This window comes from Apium graveolens, chromosome 7, assembly GCF_009905375.1.
Source record: "Apium graveolens cultivar Ventura chromosome 7, ASM990537v1, whole genome shotgun sequence".
NCBI classification, from domain to species: Eukaryota; Viridiplantae; Streptophyta; class Magnoliopsida; order Apiales; family Apiaceae; genus Apium; species Apium graveolens.
The window spans coordinates 250677090-250693334 of NC_133653.1; the positions used below are offsets into that span (position 1 = coordinate 250677090).

At 36.2% G+C, this 16245-nt stretch overlaps 1 protein-coding gene across 1 annotated transcript; it reads right to left on the bottom strand.

Moving 5' to 3' along the window:
• Positions 1-15150: 15150 nt before the first annotated feature.
• On the bottom strand, positions 15151-15861 carry LOC141674640 (uncharacterized). Its single transcript, XM_074481351.1, has one exon. It carries the CDS (start codon positions 15859-15861, stop codon positions 15151-15153), a length of 711 nt encoding a protein of 236 aa, XP_074337452.1.
• Between the last annotated feature and the right edge of the window lie 384 nt (positions 15862-16245).

Sequence of the window (16245 nt, forward strand, 5' to 3'; positions counted from 1 at the left end):
GAATGAGTTCATGCATGAGTCCACCTCAACTGTTTTGTGCTCATTCACTACAAGAAATTTGACTTTTATCTACTAATATATCACCTACCAATTAATATGAGTATGTAAAAATAATCTTTACTTACCAATATTATTTGTAAGAGTTATTGGTAATAATGAGATGCGATACTAATAATATATGCCGTTATAAGAGGTTTGCTGACATAATTAACATTGTTATATTTATATAATAAATATACTAGAAACTAGAGAGAAACTTTGGAGAGGATATTCTTCATCTTATTCATATATGTAAACAATGTACAAACAAGCCTTTATATAGGCCATCTAATCATAGGTTATAAGATAATGAAAAGCCAAAGGTTTGGGAGATCTAAAGCTTGGGAAGGCAAAAGGTTGTGAACTTGAAAAGTTGTGCTAAGAAAAAGTCATTCACAAATAGGTTGTACATAACACTCCCCATTGAATGACTTATACGAACAACATGCCTCATTAAAACCTTTACTAGGAAAAACCCTGTGGGAAAAAATCCTAGTGAAGGAAAAAAGAGTACATGTGTTGTACATAATGTAATGTAAAAGAAATATCATATATCCCCCTCATTTCAATATATCACGAAGTTTACGCATTTCAATCTTGTGTACCATTTTCTCGAAGGAAGATGTAGGAAGTGCTTTCGTGAACAAATCTGCCGGATTTTCACATGATCGAATCTGACAAACATTAATTTCACCTCGTTGCTGAAGTTCATGTGTGAAGAAGAACTTTGGATCAATGTGCTTTGTTCGATCTCCTTTAATGTAACCTTCTCGAGTCTGAGTGATGCATGCTTCATTATCCTCAAATAAAACAGTAGGGCTTCCTTTATTGACTAAAAGACCACATGATTTCCGAATATGATGGACCAAAGATCTTAGCCACACGCTTTCCCGACTAGCTTCATGTAGTGCCAATAATTCAACATGATTTGAAGAGGTTGCTGCAAGAGTCTACTTTGTAGACCGCCAAGATATTGCGGTATCACCATATATAAATACATAACCTGTTTGAGATCTCCCTTTGTGTGGATCAGACCGATATCATGCATTCGCATAACCAACTAATTCCACTTTTGAGTCTTTAGAATAAAATAAACTCATATCCATTGTTCCTCGAAGATATCTAAATATTTATTTCACACCAGTCCAATGTCTTCGAGTTGGAGCAGAACTATGTCTTGCCAAAAGTATAACGACTCGTGTATTTTTTTATTTTATTTTATACTTGGAAGTGTAATAAAAGTTTAAGTAAATAAATAAAAGGTGTGTATTGATTTTGGGCAGCGATTATTGATTGTTATTTAATTAATTATGATTTGTTGGTATGTGAGATTGGAATTATGTGATTTAATGGCGAGTTATATGATTTTATTTCATTTATAAAAGTGATTTTATTGTAATTTTAATTCCGTAAATATTTGGGTTGTCTTTAAAATTGATTTTCTAATTTTATAATTTCAATAATTATTTTTAGGACTTTATAAAATTGAGAAATCAATATTTTGTCAATTATTCATTTTTAAATGAATTTTTGAGTGTGTTAAATGCTAAAATCCATATTTAATTATGGGAATCTTTAAAAATTATGAAACTTATATATTATTAAGTTCGTATTATTTTGAGAATTTTAAAATTATTTAGGAAATTTTCGGAAGTCGTTTTACCCGCGTGTTGATTCGTTTATGTAAAAACGGGTATAAATTGTGTTTTAAAATTAGCTTAAAATTTCGAAAGTTATGTTTTTAATTACTTCGGAGTGTATCGAATCTTTTTGGATTGGTTGGAATCTATTTTAATATGTTAGCAATATTACTTGGTTCGTTAAAAGTGTAACATCGGGATATAAACGAGGTTCCGGGGATTCAGAATTCTGGATTAATAATAGACCAACACGTATCCCATTTTCACAGGACACGTGTTGGCTGCAGTTATTTTCTTTTGTGCCATTCAGTCTCTCTCTCGGTCTCAATCTCTCGCTCTCTCTCATCTCTGTTTTTCTCTCTCACTCCATCTCTCTCAAAATCTCTCTTCCCGTTTCTTGTTTTCTCTGTATTCCGGCTGCCCTGTTCTGTCGCCGTTTCTATTTTCCGGCCTTTTCGGTGAGTCGCCGCTTGAAATCCTTGCTTGGCTGGTTCGATTGTGCTGTTAATTTGTGTATATGCATATGGTTATATATGTGTGTGCCTGTGTGAGTAAGTGTGTGTGTGTTTGTGATGTGCGTGTGTGTTTATGATGTGTGTGTGTTCTGCGCGGTGGCACGTGTGTTGGTGTGGTTGCAGCCATGTGCTGTGGTCGTGCGCGATGCTTCTCTGTGGACTGGGCTTGTAGTTGGGCCGGACATTTTGGGCCTTACTGTTGGGCCTGTTTTTGCAGTTGGGTTTTTGTTGTTGGGCCTTGTTGGGCTGTTGTGGTTTGGACTGTGCAGATTTTTAATTTAATTCCTTTTATTGCAGGGAATTATTGATTAATGTTCGTGATATTAATTTTTCGTGTTGGAATTAGTTTTAAAATAATCGGTATAATTTATTTGGGAACCGGTAATATATCGGGTGCCAATAAATTGTGCCGCCGTTGACGATGAACTTCGGTGAGTCAACGGTGGACGGTGATGACGATGTTCTGAGTCCTAAATTCTATAAATAAATAAATAAATATAAAACCTGAATAAAAATATAAAATGTAAATAATTATATTTAATTGGTGTTGGAGAATATGTGAGTTGGATTGTAATTGGTTTGGATTTGATTGTGATTGATTTGACGTCGAATTGTTCGACGAGTAGGCCGATAAACAGAGGAGTTGCTGCCCGAATTTTTGGAAAATTAAATTCAGAAATTCGGGACCTACCCTGTAATTATCGGAACGTAGAACGAGTCTAAATAAGTATATACATATATCTTGTGCGAAACCTGATTGTATGTTATGGTGAATGTTCGGTCACAATCTAGTAACCCTAATTATTGTGTGTGGTATCATAATATGTATATAGTTACGAATCGGATTTGATATCGAATGGGTAGATGTATATCGAGGATATTTTTAGCATACCTAGACGTCTAACGTAGGGTATTTCGGCTCTGTAGGTTCTAGTCGAAGAACTCGGGAATTGATATCAAACTAAGATAATCTAGTGATCAGTCGGCAAATGCCTCGAGGTTTCCAAGCGAAGAACCCTAAGAGTCTTGGATACTATCTTGAGATAGATTGCTGCGAAGCAGGGATGTCTTCTAGTGAGACAATCATTTTTCCATGAGAGCCCGAACGTTCAAGTTTATCAGAAATAGTCAGTGATAGTCGTAATGCTCTGCAAGGCAAGTACCCCTGACCATTCTTTTATGGTTCAGTGCATATGAATAGCTAAATGTTTTATTCTCGTAATAGAATAGAAACGTTTTAAGTTACGTATCCTCTATAGTTATAAATCACTGTTTTCGAATTGTTTTGGGGAAAAGTAACTTCGAAAGGTACCTGTCTCGAATGGAATGATTTGCGAAACGGATTTTAAATGTGTGTTGGCTAAATAAATGATTTTGAAAATAAGATAGGTACAAGTGTTTTGAAAACTGGATAAAACGGTCAGATATGGGATACATTTGGGCCAGAGTAGGCTTATTGAGGTGGCGTAAGAGGCTAATTCGGTTGCGCGCATTATAAAACCGATTAGTCCAGCAGGTCAGAGACCTAGCTAGTCTCTGAGTTCCGGAACAGGTAAATGGGATGGCAGTTAGAGCCGTCTGGTGTTGATAGCCTGATCAGCTCTCTTCACATATCCGCTATGTATCTGATTGGGGTTTGTGAATTATATAAGAGCATGAATAATTGATACAACGGTTTTATAAAATGAGTAGCATGCTAAAATTGGACTCTGGTATTTATGCACAGCACACTACTACGTTTGTTTTATTGGAAGCATGCTAGTTTTAATATCCAGTTATGAATATTTACTTGTTTCTATCGAGCTATGAATTCTTTTCCTATCACTGCTTTATCATAAACTATTTTACTTGTTATTCATATAGTGGTACTGCTGAGCAATTGATTGCTCACCCTTGCAGAATGTTTTATATATGTGTTGCAGATGCCTAGGAGATTTTTTTTTCCCGCGATAGTCAGGGCGGAGTTCCAGTTTCTTTTGCGCCAGGCTCCTCTGAGGTAGTTGTGCTGGACCAAAGATGGTCTGCTGAGTTGCTGTATTAGGTTTATTGTATCAGGATAAATTGTAGTAAGTTGGTGTGTAATAGTTGTAACCTAAGTCATACTTAAACCTGGCGAAGATCTTGGTAGAGGGGTCGTAGTATATGCATTATTAATGAGTTAGGCTGAGTTATGATTGTTATTATTATTATTGGTGACGTCAACTCCAGACCCCGGGGTTGAGGCCGTCACAGTTGGTATCAGAGCTACAGGTTTGAGTTCCTGATTTAGGTTATGGGTAGAGTCAAAAGAGTGAAGAAAGGTTCGTAGATAGATGTGAGTCAGCAACTTAATTAGAGGAGTGAGTCTATGAGTTTAGTCAAGGGTTTCGGAGACGTAACCCTGACGTTTGTAGAGGATTGACTGGAACTGCCCTAACCTAGAGTATATTCCCTTCGTATATCTATTAATAATAGCGTTCAATAGAGATTTCTAGTTTTCCCTCGAGAAAACGAGTCTAATTGCGAAAATTCAGCGTTGAGCGGGCTCTTGTTGTGTCAGCTGAGAAGACGCCCCCGTTATTTCTAAATATCGCCTTTTCTGTATCAAGTAATGTTATTGGACTGATTGTGTGACCTTGGTGAGTTCAGATAGCGTGATAATAGTCAGGGGCTGTTATGATGACTAAGTTTAGTAGTGAATGTGGATCAGAATGGGAGGTGACATCTTTGAACTCTTTTATTTCTTCCTTTAAATGTATTTTATCTCCAGAATAATTGTTTCATATTCCATAAGTTGTTTATCTTTCTTGTGAGAAAGTTGTGAACCCGAGATAAGCTACTTAGGGTCTTGTTGATCCCCTTACAAATCAGATTCTTTCTTTTCTATTTGTGAACTTCTTATTTGAATATTAATTTTTTTCCTTGGTGACTTTTCGGTTGATTGGGGCAAATAATGCATATGAATTGACCATTTATCTTTATGACAAAAGGGTCTGGTGGGACGCTACCGAGTTATGTGCTGTGACCGTATGGTACTAAGACTGGCCATCTTATGTACTTATATGGTTGCTCTCAGTCATACCTATATTTTCTTCTTCACTGTTTCTTATTATTCGATTCCCTCGAGCCAGAAATTTTATTGGATTTTCTATGGTAATGAATTTCTGTAATTAGATGGTGCTTGTTATTGGAAAGCAAGTAAGAGCGACTGTTGAGAAGAATGCGAGTCCTATATCAGGATATCATTTAAGAATAATGGTAATCGTGAGAATTTAGGAACTTAATGATGGAATTATAGCTTCAGGAAAAGTAAATCAGTGGTTGATGTGGTACTTTCGGGTGACAAGAAATCATCCTTAGAAGAAGGATTGGTTGAAACAGGGACGATGATGATTAATGGAATTAGTGCCCCTTAAGCTTGATTCGATTTATTGGCTTGTTCTACATAGTGCGTGACTAATATATTCAGCCGACTTTTGTGATATGTTGGAAAAATTTAGATGTTGTGCTTGAGTAGAGATGGGAAGTTGGTTGGTTGCTGTTATATTGAAGAGTCGTGTTATGGTGTTAGTCTATGTACTATAAATCTTTTGAACTGTTGTTGATTCTGTTACTGTTATTGTTGCTATGATTGCTAGTGCTATTAATCTAGATTTCTTTTATAAATGGACCCAGTATTAACGACATGGGTACTGTGATTGGGCAGAATTTTCTTGATACGGGTGCACCGTTTAATCGGTGATACCTTTTGTTAAATATTTTTGTTATTGAATAAACTCATTATTATATCTCAGGAAAATGCCACCCAAGAAAGCTACCCAGTCTAAAGGAAATAATAGTAGTTTTACGGAGAGTCCGGCTATAAATGAAATTCTAGATTTGTTGCGCCAGCAGCAGCAACAACAGCTACAGTTAATCCAACAGGTTCAGCAACAACAACTACTGTTGCAGCAGCAATAGCAAGGAGTGAACCAAAGAAGTAGTTTCAAATCCTTTCAGAATGTGAACCCTCCTGAGTTTAAAGGTGAACCTAATCCAGTAGCTGTTGGAGCATGGTTAAAAGAGATGGAGAAAGCTTTTAATCTTGTTCAAGTAAGTGAGAATCTTAAGACTGATTATGCGAGCTATTTCTTGAAAAATGAAGCAAATTACTGGTGGGAGTCAACTAAAGCGTTAGAAGGAGGAGGCCCTGTTCCATGGGCTAGGTTTACTGAGTTATTTTTTGAAAAGTATTTTCCTGACTGTGTAAGGAACCAAATGGAAATTGAGTTTCTAGAACTGAAGCAAGGTTACAGAAGTGTAGCTGAGTATGAGGCTAAGTTCACAGAGTTGGCTAGATTTATACCAGATTATGTGTGCTCTGAAGCTCAGAAGGAAAGGAGGTTTCAACAAGGATTGAAGCCTGAAATTCGTAGTGGAGTGGTGGCATTGCAACTCAAAATGTATTCTTCCGTAGTTCAGGCCGCCTTAGTAATTGAATTTGATCAGAAGTTAGCCGCTAGAGAACGAGAAGATAAGAAGCGAAAGATTGATGATATGGAAGAAGCATCAGGTCAAGAAGGATCCAGTCAGAAGTCTCATAAAAATGTTGGAAGGAGTAAGAATAAAGAATTTAGAGAGAAAAGTATTCCTTTAAATAGAATTAGTAACACCTCAGCTAGCCCTACTCAAGCCAATTCGGTTAAATCGTCTATATCGGAGTGTAAGCAATGCGGTAAGAGGCATGGTGGAAGGTGTAAAGCAAATACTGAATGCTTTAGGTGTAATCAGAAGGGACATTATGCGTCCGAATTTAAGGTGGAAAATCCAGGAGTCGTCTGTTATAACTTTCGCAAGGTAGGATATGTTGCCAAGAATTGTAGAAGTACTTTCCGAGATAGCATTGGAGGTAGTGCATCAAAAGTTTTGACGTTCAGTACAGCCAAGACTAAGACTTGTAATGTAATTAAAAGTTTAGCTGCTCAAGACCCTGATAAGGAACCAGGACAATAATTAATTACCGAAAGAAGCAAACGATAATATCTACGGAAGCTAATATTAGGATAAGTATTCAAGGACATAAGCAAGAAGAGAATGTGTAACTAGCACATGTAAGGAATATTGAGAAGGAAACTTTTGAATTGGGAGATGAAAGAATAATGAGACAAGGTGTATTCCGTGTTGTGCATTAAGGTGATTTATAGAAAAGAAGGATGGATGTATGAAGTACGTGTTGATTATCAGAAGTTAGAAAAGTTGATGAATAGGAATAAGTAACTTTGCATAGAATCGATTATGTATGAAAGGAACGTGTTGGTTCTTGAAGAAAGACCTAAGATCAGACTATTATCAGCTAAATGTAAGCCTGAGGACATACTAAAGATTGCAATTAGAATAAGTTATGAATGTTGTAAGTTTTGGTGATAATAGGCAGAGTAATAAGTGTGTCATTTGTCTATAGGGAATTAAGGAATATAGTGTGTCAGGAGTACTTGGATGATATAATCGTATTTATTGATAATATCCTCGCCCATCTAAGGGCTAAGGAAGGTCGAGTTGAAAGCCTAAAGAAGTGTCTATGAAAGGTTGAGAAGTAGGAATTGAATACTAAGCTTCAAAAGTATGAGAATTTGATTAAAATTTATTATTATTAAGATCATTGAGGAGTTGATAGAAGAATGGAAGAAGTGAGAAATTGAAGATTCAAGTAGCCGGAGATAGTGGAGAATAGTTGTATGAGATCACTTTTTAGTCAGAAGAAATGGAAAGAATCAAGAAATGTTAAGAAGAAGTTATGAATCAAGAATTGGAAACTGTGGGAATTGAAGTTGAGTACCTAAAGGTGGTGAGAAGCTAGTATATGGCTTTAACTGATGGAAATGAGTAAGAAGTGATCGAATGTTAGAAGTTAACTTGAAAATTAGTATTACCTATTACCCTTAGACAAAGGATCAAAGTAAGAAGATGATTCAAACAATATAAGATATGTGGAGAGTATATATATGATGGGTTTAAAATGTGAACCGCGATAATCACCTACCATGGATTGAGTTTCTATGATAATAGTTATCATGCTAGAACGAGAATGTTATGTTGCGAAGTGTTGTATGGACATAAGTGTGGGTCCTCACCCTAGTGAGAGAAAATGGAAGTAGAGACATTGTTAAGTCCTGAATTAATTTAGTACATCAAGAGTGTGGTGGTGTTGACTCGGAAAAGAGTTGAAACAGCCCAGGATAGAAAAAGAGAGAAAGCGGATTTGCATCGAAAGAATATGAATATATAGAATGAGGATTGTGATATAGGCAAAAGTTTTACCCTGAAATGAGATAGGTTAAGTTGAACAGAAGGGACAAGTTGAGTCCTCAATATAGTGAATCATTCGCGGTATTGGTAAATATAGGTATAGTTGCCCTGAGTTATCGTGGCTGCTGCAGTTACAGTATATGTATATATATAATGTGTTTTGCGTATCAATATTAAGGTAATATATATCTGATTCGGATCAAATTATTGACTAGGAGCCAATGTGCTCTTATCCAAAATTATTCTGCATAGAATGATCGATCCAAATCCTAGATCATTAATAGTGAGTCCTCAATAATGAATTTATGTCTGTAGTGAGTATGCTTTGAATAAATCCCCGAGTAGAAGAGTCTACCTAGAAGTTAGAGTCCGATATGCTTGACAAATATCCTCATTCGTTTAGCTAAATCAGATTCTGGGGACAGAATCTTTTTAAGGGGGAAATGATATAACGACTCGTGTATTTTTTTATTTTATTTTATACTTGCAAGTGTAATAAAAGTTTAAGTAAATAAATAAAAGGTGTGTATTGATTTTGGACAGCGATTATTGATTGTTATTTAATTAATTATGATTTGTTGGTATGTGAGATTAGAATTCTGTGATTTAATGGTGAGTTATATGATTTTATTTCGTTTGTAAAAGTGATTTTATTGTAATTTTAATTCCGTAAATATTTGGGTTGTCTTTAAAATTGGTTTTCTAATTTTATAATTTCAATAATTATTTTTAGGACTTTATAAAATTGAGAAATCAATATTTTGTTAATTATTTATTTTTAAATGAATTTTTGAGTGTGTTAAATGCTAAAATCCATATTTAATTATGGGAATCTTTAAAAATTATGAAACTTATATTTTATTAAGTTCGTATTATTTTGAGAATTTTAAAATTATTTAGGAAATTTTCGGAAGTCGTTTTACCCGCGTGTTGATTCGTTTATGTTAAAAACGGGTATAAATTGTGTTTTAAAATTAGTTTAAAATTTCGAAAGTTATGTTTTTAATTACTTCGGAGTGTATCGAATCTTTTTGGATTGGTTGGAATCTATTTTAATATGTTAGCAATATTACTTGGTTCGTTAAAAGTGTAATATCGGGATATAAACGAGGTTCCGGGGATTCAGAATTCTGGATTAATAATAGACCAACACGTATCCCATTTTCACAGGACACGTGTTGGCTGCAGTTGTTTTCTTTTGCCATTTAGTCTCTCTCTCGGTCTCAATCTCTCGCTCTCTCTCATCTCTGTTTTTCTCTCTCACTCCATCTCTCTCAAAATCTCTCTTCCCGTTTCTTGTTTTCTCTGTGTTCCGGCTGCCCTGTTCTGTCGCCGTTTCTGCTTTCCGGCCGTTTTCGGTGAGCCGTCACTTGAATTCCTTGCTTAGCTGGTTCGATTGTGTTGTTAATTTGTGTATATGCATATGGTTATATATGTGTGTGCCTGTGTGAGTAAGTGTGTGTGTGTGTGTATTTGTGATGTGCGTGTGTGTTTATGATGTGTGTGTGTTCTGCGCGGTGGCGCGTGTGTTGGTGTGGTTGCAGCCGTATGCTGTGGTCGTGCGCGATGCTTCTCTGTGGACTGGGCTTGCAGTTGGGCCGGACATTTTGGGCCTTACTGTTGGGCTTGTTTTTGCAGTTGGGTTTTTTGTTGTTGGGCCTTGTTGGGCTGTTTGGGTGTTGTGGTTTGGACTGTGCAGATTTTTAATTTAATTCCTTTTATTGCAGGGAATTATTGATTAATGTTCGTGATATTAATTTTTCGTGTTGGAATTAGTTTTAAAATAATCGGTATAATTTATTTGGGAACCCGTAATATATCGGGCGCCAATAAATTGTACCGCCGTTGACGATGAACTTCGGTGAGTCAACGGTGGACGGTGATGACGATGTTTTGAGTCCTAAATTCTATAAATAAATAAATAAATATAAAACCTGAATAAAAATATAAAATGTAAATAATTATATTTAATTGGTGTTGGAGAATATGTGAGTTGGATTGTAATTGGTTTGAATTTGATTGTGATTGATTTGACGTCGAATTGTTCGACGGGTAGGCCGATAAACAGAGGAGTTGCTGCTCGAATTTTTGGGAAATTAAATTCGGAAATTTGGGACCTACCCTGTAATTATCGGAATGTCGAACGAGTCTAAATAAGTATATACATATATCTTGTGCGAAACCTGATTGTATGTTATGGTGAATGTTCGGTCACAATCCAGTAACCCTAATTATTGTGGGTGGTATCATAATATGTATATAGTTACGAGTCGGATTTGATATCGAATGGGTAGATGTATATTGAGGATATGTCAAGCATACCTAGACGTCTAACATAGGGTATTTCGGCTCTGTAGGTTCTAGTCGAAGAACTCAGGAATTGATATCAAACTAAGATAATCTAGTGATCAGTCGGCAAATGTCTCGAGGTTTCCAAGCGAAGAATCCTGAGAGTCTTGGATACTATCTTGAGATAGATTGCTGCGAAGCAGGGATGTCTTCTAGTGAGACAGTCATTTTTCCATGAGAGCCCGAACGTTCAAGTTTATCAGAAACAGTCAGTGATAGTCGTAACGCTCTGCAAGGCAAGTACCCCTGACCATTCTTTTATGGTTCAGTGCATATGAATAGCTAAATGTTTTATTCTCGTAATGGAACAGAAACGTTTTAAGTTACGTATCCCATGTAGTTATAAAATCACTGTTTTCGAATTATTTTGGGGAAAAGTAACTTCGAAAGGTACCTGTCTCGAATGGAATGATTTGCGAAACAGATTTTAAATGTGTGCTGGCTAAATAAATGATTTTGAAAATGAGATAGGTACAAGTGTTTTGAAAACTGGATAAAACGATCAGATATGGGATACATTTGGGCCAGAGTAGGCCTATTGAGGTGGCGTAAGAGGCTAATTCGGTTGCGCGCATTATAAAACTGATTAGTCCAGCAGGTCAGAGACCTAGCTAGTCTCTGAGTTCCGGAACAGGTAAATGGGATGGCAGTTAGAGCCGTCTGGTGTTGATAGCCTGATCAGTTGTCTTCACATATCCGCTATGTATCTGATTGGGATTTGTGAATTATATAAGAGCATGAATAATTGATACAACGGTTTTATAAAATGAGTAGCATGCTAAAATTGGACTCTGGTATTTATGCACAGCACATTACTACGTTTGTTTTATTGGAAGCATGCTAGTTTTAATATCCAGTTATGAATATTTACTTATTTCTATCGAGCTATGAATTCTGTTCCTATCACTGCTTTATCATAAACTATTTTACTTGTTATTCATATAGTGGTACTGCTGAGCAATTGATTGCTCACCCTTGCAGAATGTTTTATATATGTGTTGCAGATGCCTAAGAGATTTTTTTTTCCCGTGATAGTCATGGCGGAGTTCCAGTTCCTTTTGCGTCAGGCTCCTCTGAGGTAGTTGTGCTGGACCAAAGATGGTCTGCTGAGTTGCTGTATTAGGTTTATTGTCTCAGGATAAATTGTAGTAAGTTGGTGTGTAATAGTTGTAACCTAAGTCATACTTAAACCTGGCGAAGATCTTGGTAGAGGGGTCGTAGTATAGGCATTATTAATGAGTTAGGCTGAGTTATGATTGTTATTATTATTATTGGTGACGTCAACTCCAGACCCCGGGGTTGAGGCCGTCACAAAAAGGTTAACCGAAAATGCAATATCAAGATGTGTACAATTAGCAAGATACATTAGTGCACCAATGGAACTAAGATATGGTACTTCAGGACCAAGAAGTTCTTCTCCCTTTTCTCTTGGGCGAAATGGATCCTTATTCTTTTCTAAGGATCGTACAACCATAGGTGTATATGCCTTATCCATAATAAACCATTTAAGAATCTTTTCAATATATGAAGACTGGTGGACAAAGATTCCTTTAGATAAATGTTCAACTTGAAAGCCAAGACAAAGTTTTGTTTTACCCAAGTCCTTCATTTCAAACTCTCTTTTCAAATATCCAATCGTCTCATGAAGTTCATCTGGGGTTCCAATGATGTTTAAAACATCAACATATACTGCAATGATAGTAAACCCAAATTTTGTCCTTTTAATAAAAACACATGGACATATTACATTATTAGTATATCCATCTTTCAAAAGATATTCACAGAGACGATTGTACCACATACGACCCGACTGTTTCAATCCGTATAATGATCTCTGTAATTTAATTGAGTAAATCTCTCGGGGTCTTGAACTATATGCTTCAGGCATTTTTAATCCATCAGGGATTTTCATGTAAATGTCACTATCGAGTGACCCATATAAGTAGGCAGTTATAACATCCATTAAATTCATTCGGAGCCCTTCTAGAATTGATAAACTTATTAAAAATCTGAATGTTGTTACATCCATTACCAGGGAATAAGTTGCTTCATAATCGATTCCCGGTCTTTGTGAGAAGTCTTGAGCAACAAGGCGTGCCTTGTATCTCACAATTTCATTTTTCTCATTTCTTTTACGCACAAATACCCATCTATATCCGACGGGTTTTATACCTGCAGGTGTTTGGACAATAGGTTCAAAAACTTGGGGTTTTTCAAGTGATTTCAGTTCTGCTTCAATAGCTTCTTTCCATTTTGGCCAATCATTTCTTCTTTTACATTCATAGATCGATCTAGGTTCATGATCCTCGATTTCTTCAGAAATGTCAAGTGCAGCTGCATATGCAAATATATCATCCATGACAATTTCTTTTCTGTTCCACCTCTTTCCTGAAATGACATAATTTATCGAGATCTCTTCATTGTCAACAATTTCAGGTGTTTGATCATCCTTAGAAGACGTCTCTTCAGTGATCAATTCTATGATGTCATTTGATGTACCAACTTCCTTATCAAGTTTCCTTGTTTTTCTTGGAGTGTTATTCTTGGATCCAATAGGTCTACCACGCTTCTGGCGTGCTTTAGACTCATTTGCTAGCATGATTTTATTATCTTCTTCAGGAAGTTTAATTTTACAAGGAACATTAACAGCTGGTATGCGTGACTCTGTCACATTCTTGACATCAGTAAATGCATCAGGCAATCTATTTGTGACTTCTTGTAGGTGGATAATCTTTTGAACTTCAAGTTCACATTGATTTGTACGATGATCTAAATGAGACAGGGATGCTGCATTCCATAAAATTTCTTGCTTTTCTTTTTCAAATTTTATCTTATCTCCTCCTAATGCAGGAAAAACTATCTCATCAAATTGACAATCGGCAAACCTTGCCTTGAATAAATCACCAGTCATGGGCTCCAGATATTTAATAATTGAGGGAGAGTCAAACCCAACATATATCCCTAATCTTCTTTGGGGTCCCATTTTTGTTCGTTGGGGAGGGGATATCGGAACATAAACTGCGCACCCAAAAACTCTTAAATGAGAGACATTCGGTTCTGTACCATTTACAAGTTGCATAGGGGAATATTGATGATAAGAGGTCGGTCGTAATCGAACCAAAGAAGCCGCATGTAAAATCGCATGTCCCCAAGTAGAATTTGGTAAATTCGTTTTCATAAGTAAAGGTCTAGCAATCAGTTGTAGCCTTTTGATGAAAGATTCGGCCAAACCATTTTGAGTGTGTACGTGGGCAACAAAATGTTCCACTTCAATCCCAATCGACATACAATAATCATTAAAAGATTGGGATATAAATTCCCCTGCATTGTCCAATCTTATTTTCTTTATATTATGATCAGGGAATTGTTCTCTTAACCGAATTATTTGAGCAAGGAGTCGTGCAAAAGCAACATTACGAGTGGACAATAAACTAACATGCGACCATCGTGTTGATGCATCAATGAGTACCATAAAGTACTGAAATGGCCCACTAGATGGGGTAATTGGTCCACATATATCTCCTTGTATTCGCTCCAAGAATTTTGGGCATTCAATTGAAACTTTAACAGAAGATGGTCTAGTCATCAATTTTCCTTGAAAACAAGAAATACAAGGGACATCTTTAGATAAAGAAACAATTTTGTTCTTGAGAGGATGTCCATCTGAGTTTTCTATAATTCTTCGCATCATTGTTGAACCCGGATGGCCTAAACGATCATGCCACATCATAAAATTAGTTGGGTCCTCTAATTTTTTGTTCACCATCATATATGATTCAACTGGATTTATGAAGGTGTAATACAATCCAGATTTATATGAGGGGAGCTTTTCAATTAGCTGCTTCACCCCTGAGACAACTGATGTGATATATAAAAATTCTTCATCATTTGCATTTGTTGTCTCTATATGATATCCATTTTTACGTATATCTTTGAAACTCAAAAAATTTCTTTTTGATTTGATGGAAAACATTGCATCATCAATAGTAAGTCGTGTTCCATTAGGTAACACTATATTTGCTCTTCCAGAGCCATCAATAAGATCTGATACACCAGATATGGTGTTCACATTAGCTTAGCTAACTTTAGATACGAAAAATATTTTTAATTTTTTAGGATTGTGTGTGTTGTTGCACTGTCTGCTAAGCAAAGTGATTCCTCATCTTTTATGACATATGATGAGAGGCTGCTGGCCATGTTCTTCACAAAAATAAAGCAAAATTAGAAAATAAAAGATCTCATAACATTCCATTGATTTGAAATTAAGCAACATATCAAACAAAAAGTTTATAGTTCATCCGTAAATACGTAAACACTTAATAAAATAAAACAGGGCCTTTTATTTAATTGGCATCATCACCGACAAATTTGGCCACCTCCATATTGTCATCTCCAAAGAAATCAGACACTTCCATGTGAGTAGAGTTGAGTGGATCAATATGATTATCTCCACCAAGGTGAGTTTCAAGCTGGGAAAGACCCAGAGGATCATGTTGCTTAGTAAAATTAGTCTCAACACCTTTTAAAGAAGCTTGGTAGAGATCAACAAGGTGTTTGGAGGTACGACATGTTTTACTCCAGTGCCCTTTCATTCCACAACGATGACGAATGCTTTCAACCATTTGACCTATCATATTTCCCTTAGGCGTTTCCTCATTCTTTGTCCACTTCTGGTGGTGAGGGTTCCTTTTAAAATTTGAGAAGTTTTGATATTTATGACCTCGACCATGCCCAAAACCACGTCCACGGGCATGTCCACGGCCTCGTCCAAATCCACGTCCTCGTCCAAAATCATTATTAGAAACAGTATTCACTTCGGAGAATGGTGTGGAACCAGTTGGACGAGCTTGATGATTTTTCATCAAAAGTTCATTATTTTGCTCAGCAAGAAGCAGGACAGAAATAAGTTCAGAATATTTCGTGAACCCCCGTTCACAATATTGCTGCTGCAGGAGCATATTGTTGGCATGAAAAGTGGAATAAGTCTTTTCCAACATATCTTTGTCGGTTACATTTTCACCGCATAATTTCAGTTGAGAAGCGATTTTGAACATTGCTGAATTGTACTCTCTTACACTTTTATAATCTTGCAAGCGCAAGTGTAGCCAATCATAGCGAGCCTTAGGGAGTATCACAGTTTTTTGATGATCATATCTCTCTTTTAGATCATACCAAAGGTTTAACAGATCCTTAACAGTCAAGTATTCAATTTCAAGCCTTCATGAAGGTGATGTCGAAGGAATATCATGGCTTTTGCCTTTTCTTGCTCAGTTTTCACATTTCCTTCCTTTATGGTGTCTCCAAGACCCATAGCATTAAGATGGATTTCAGCATCAAGAATCCACGTTAAATAATTATTTCCGGTGATATCAAGTGCGTTGAATTCAAGTTTCGTGAGATTTGACATTTTTCTTTCTACAAAAATATAATTAAATTAA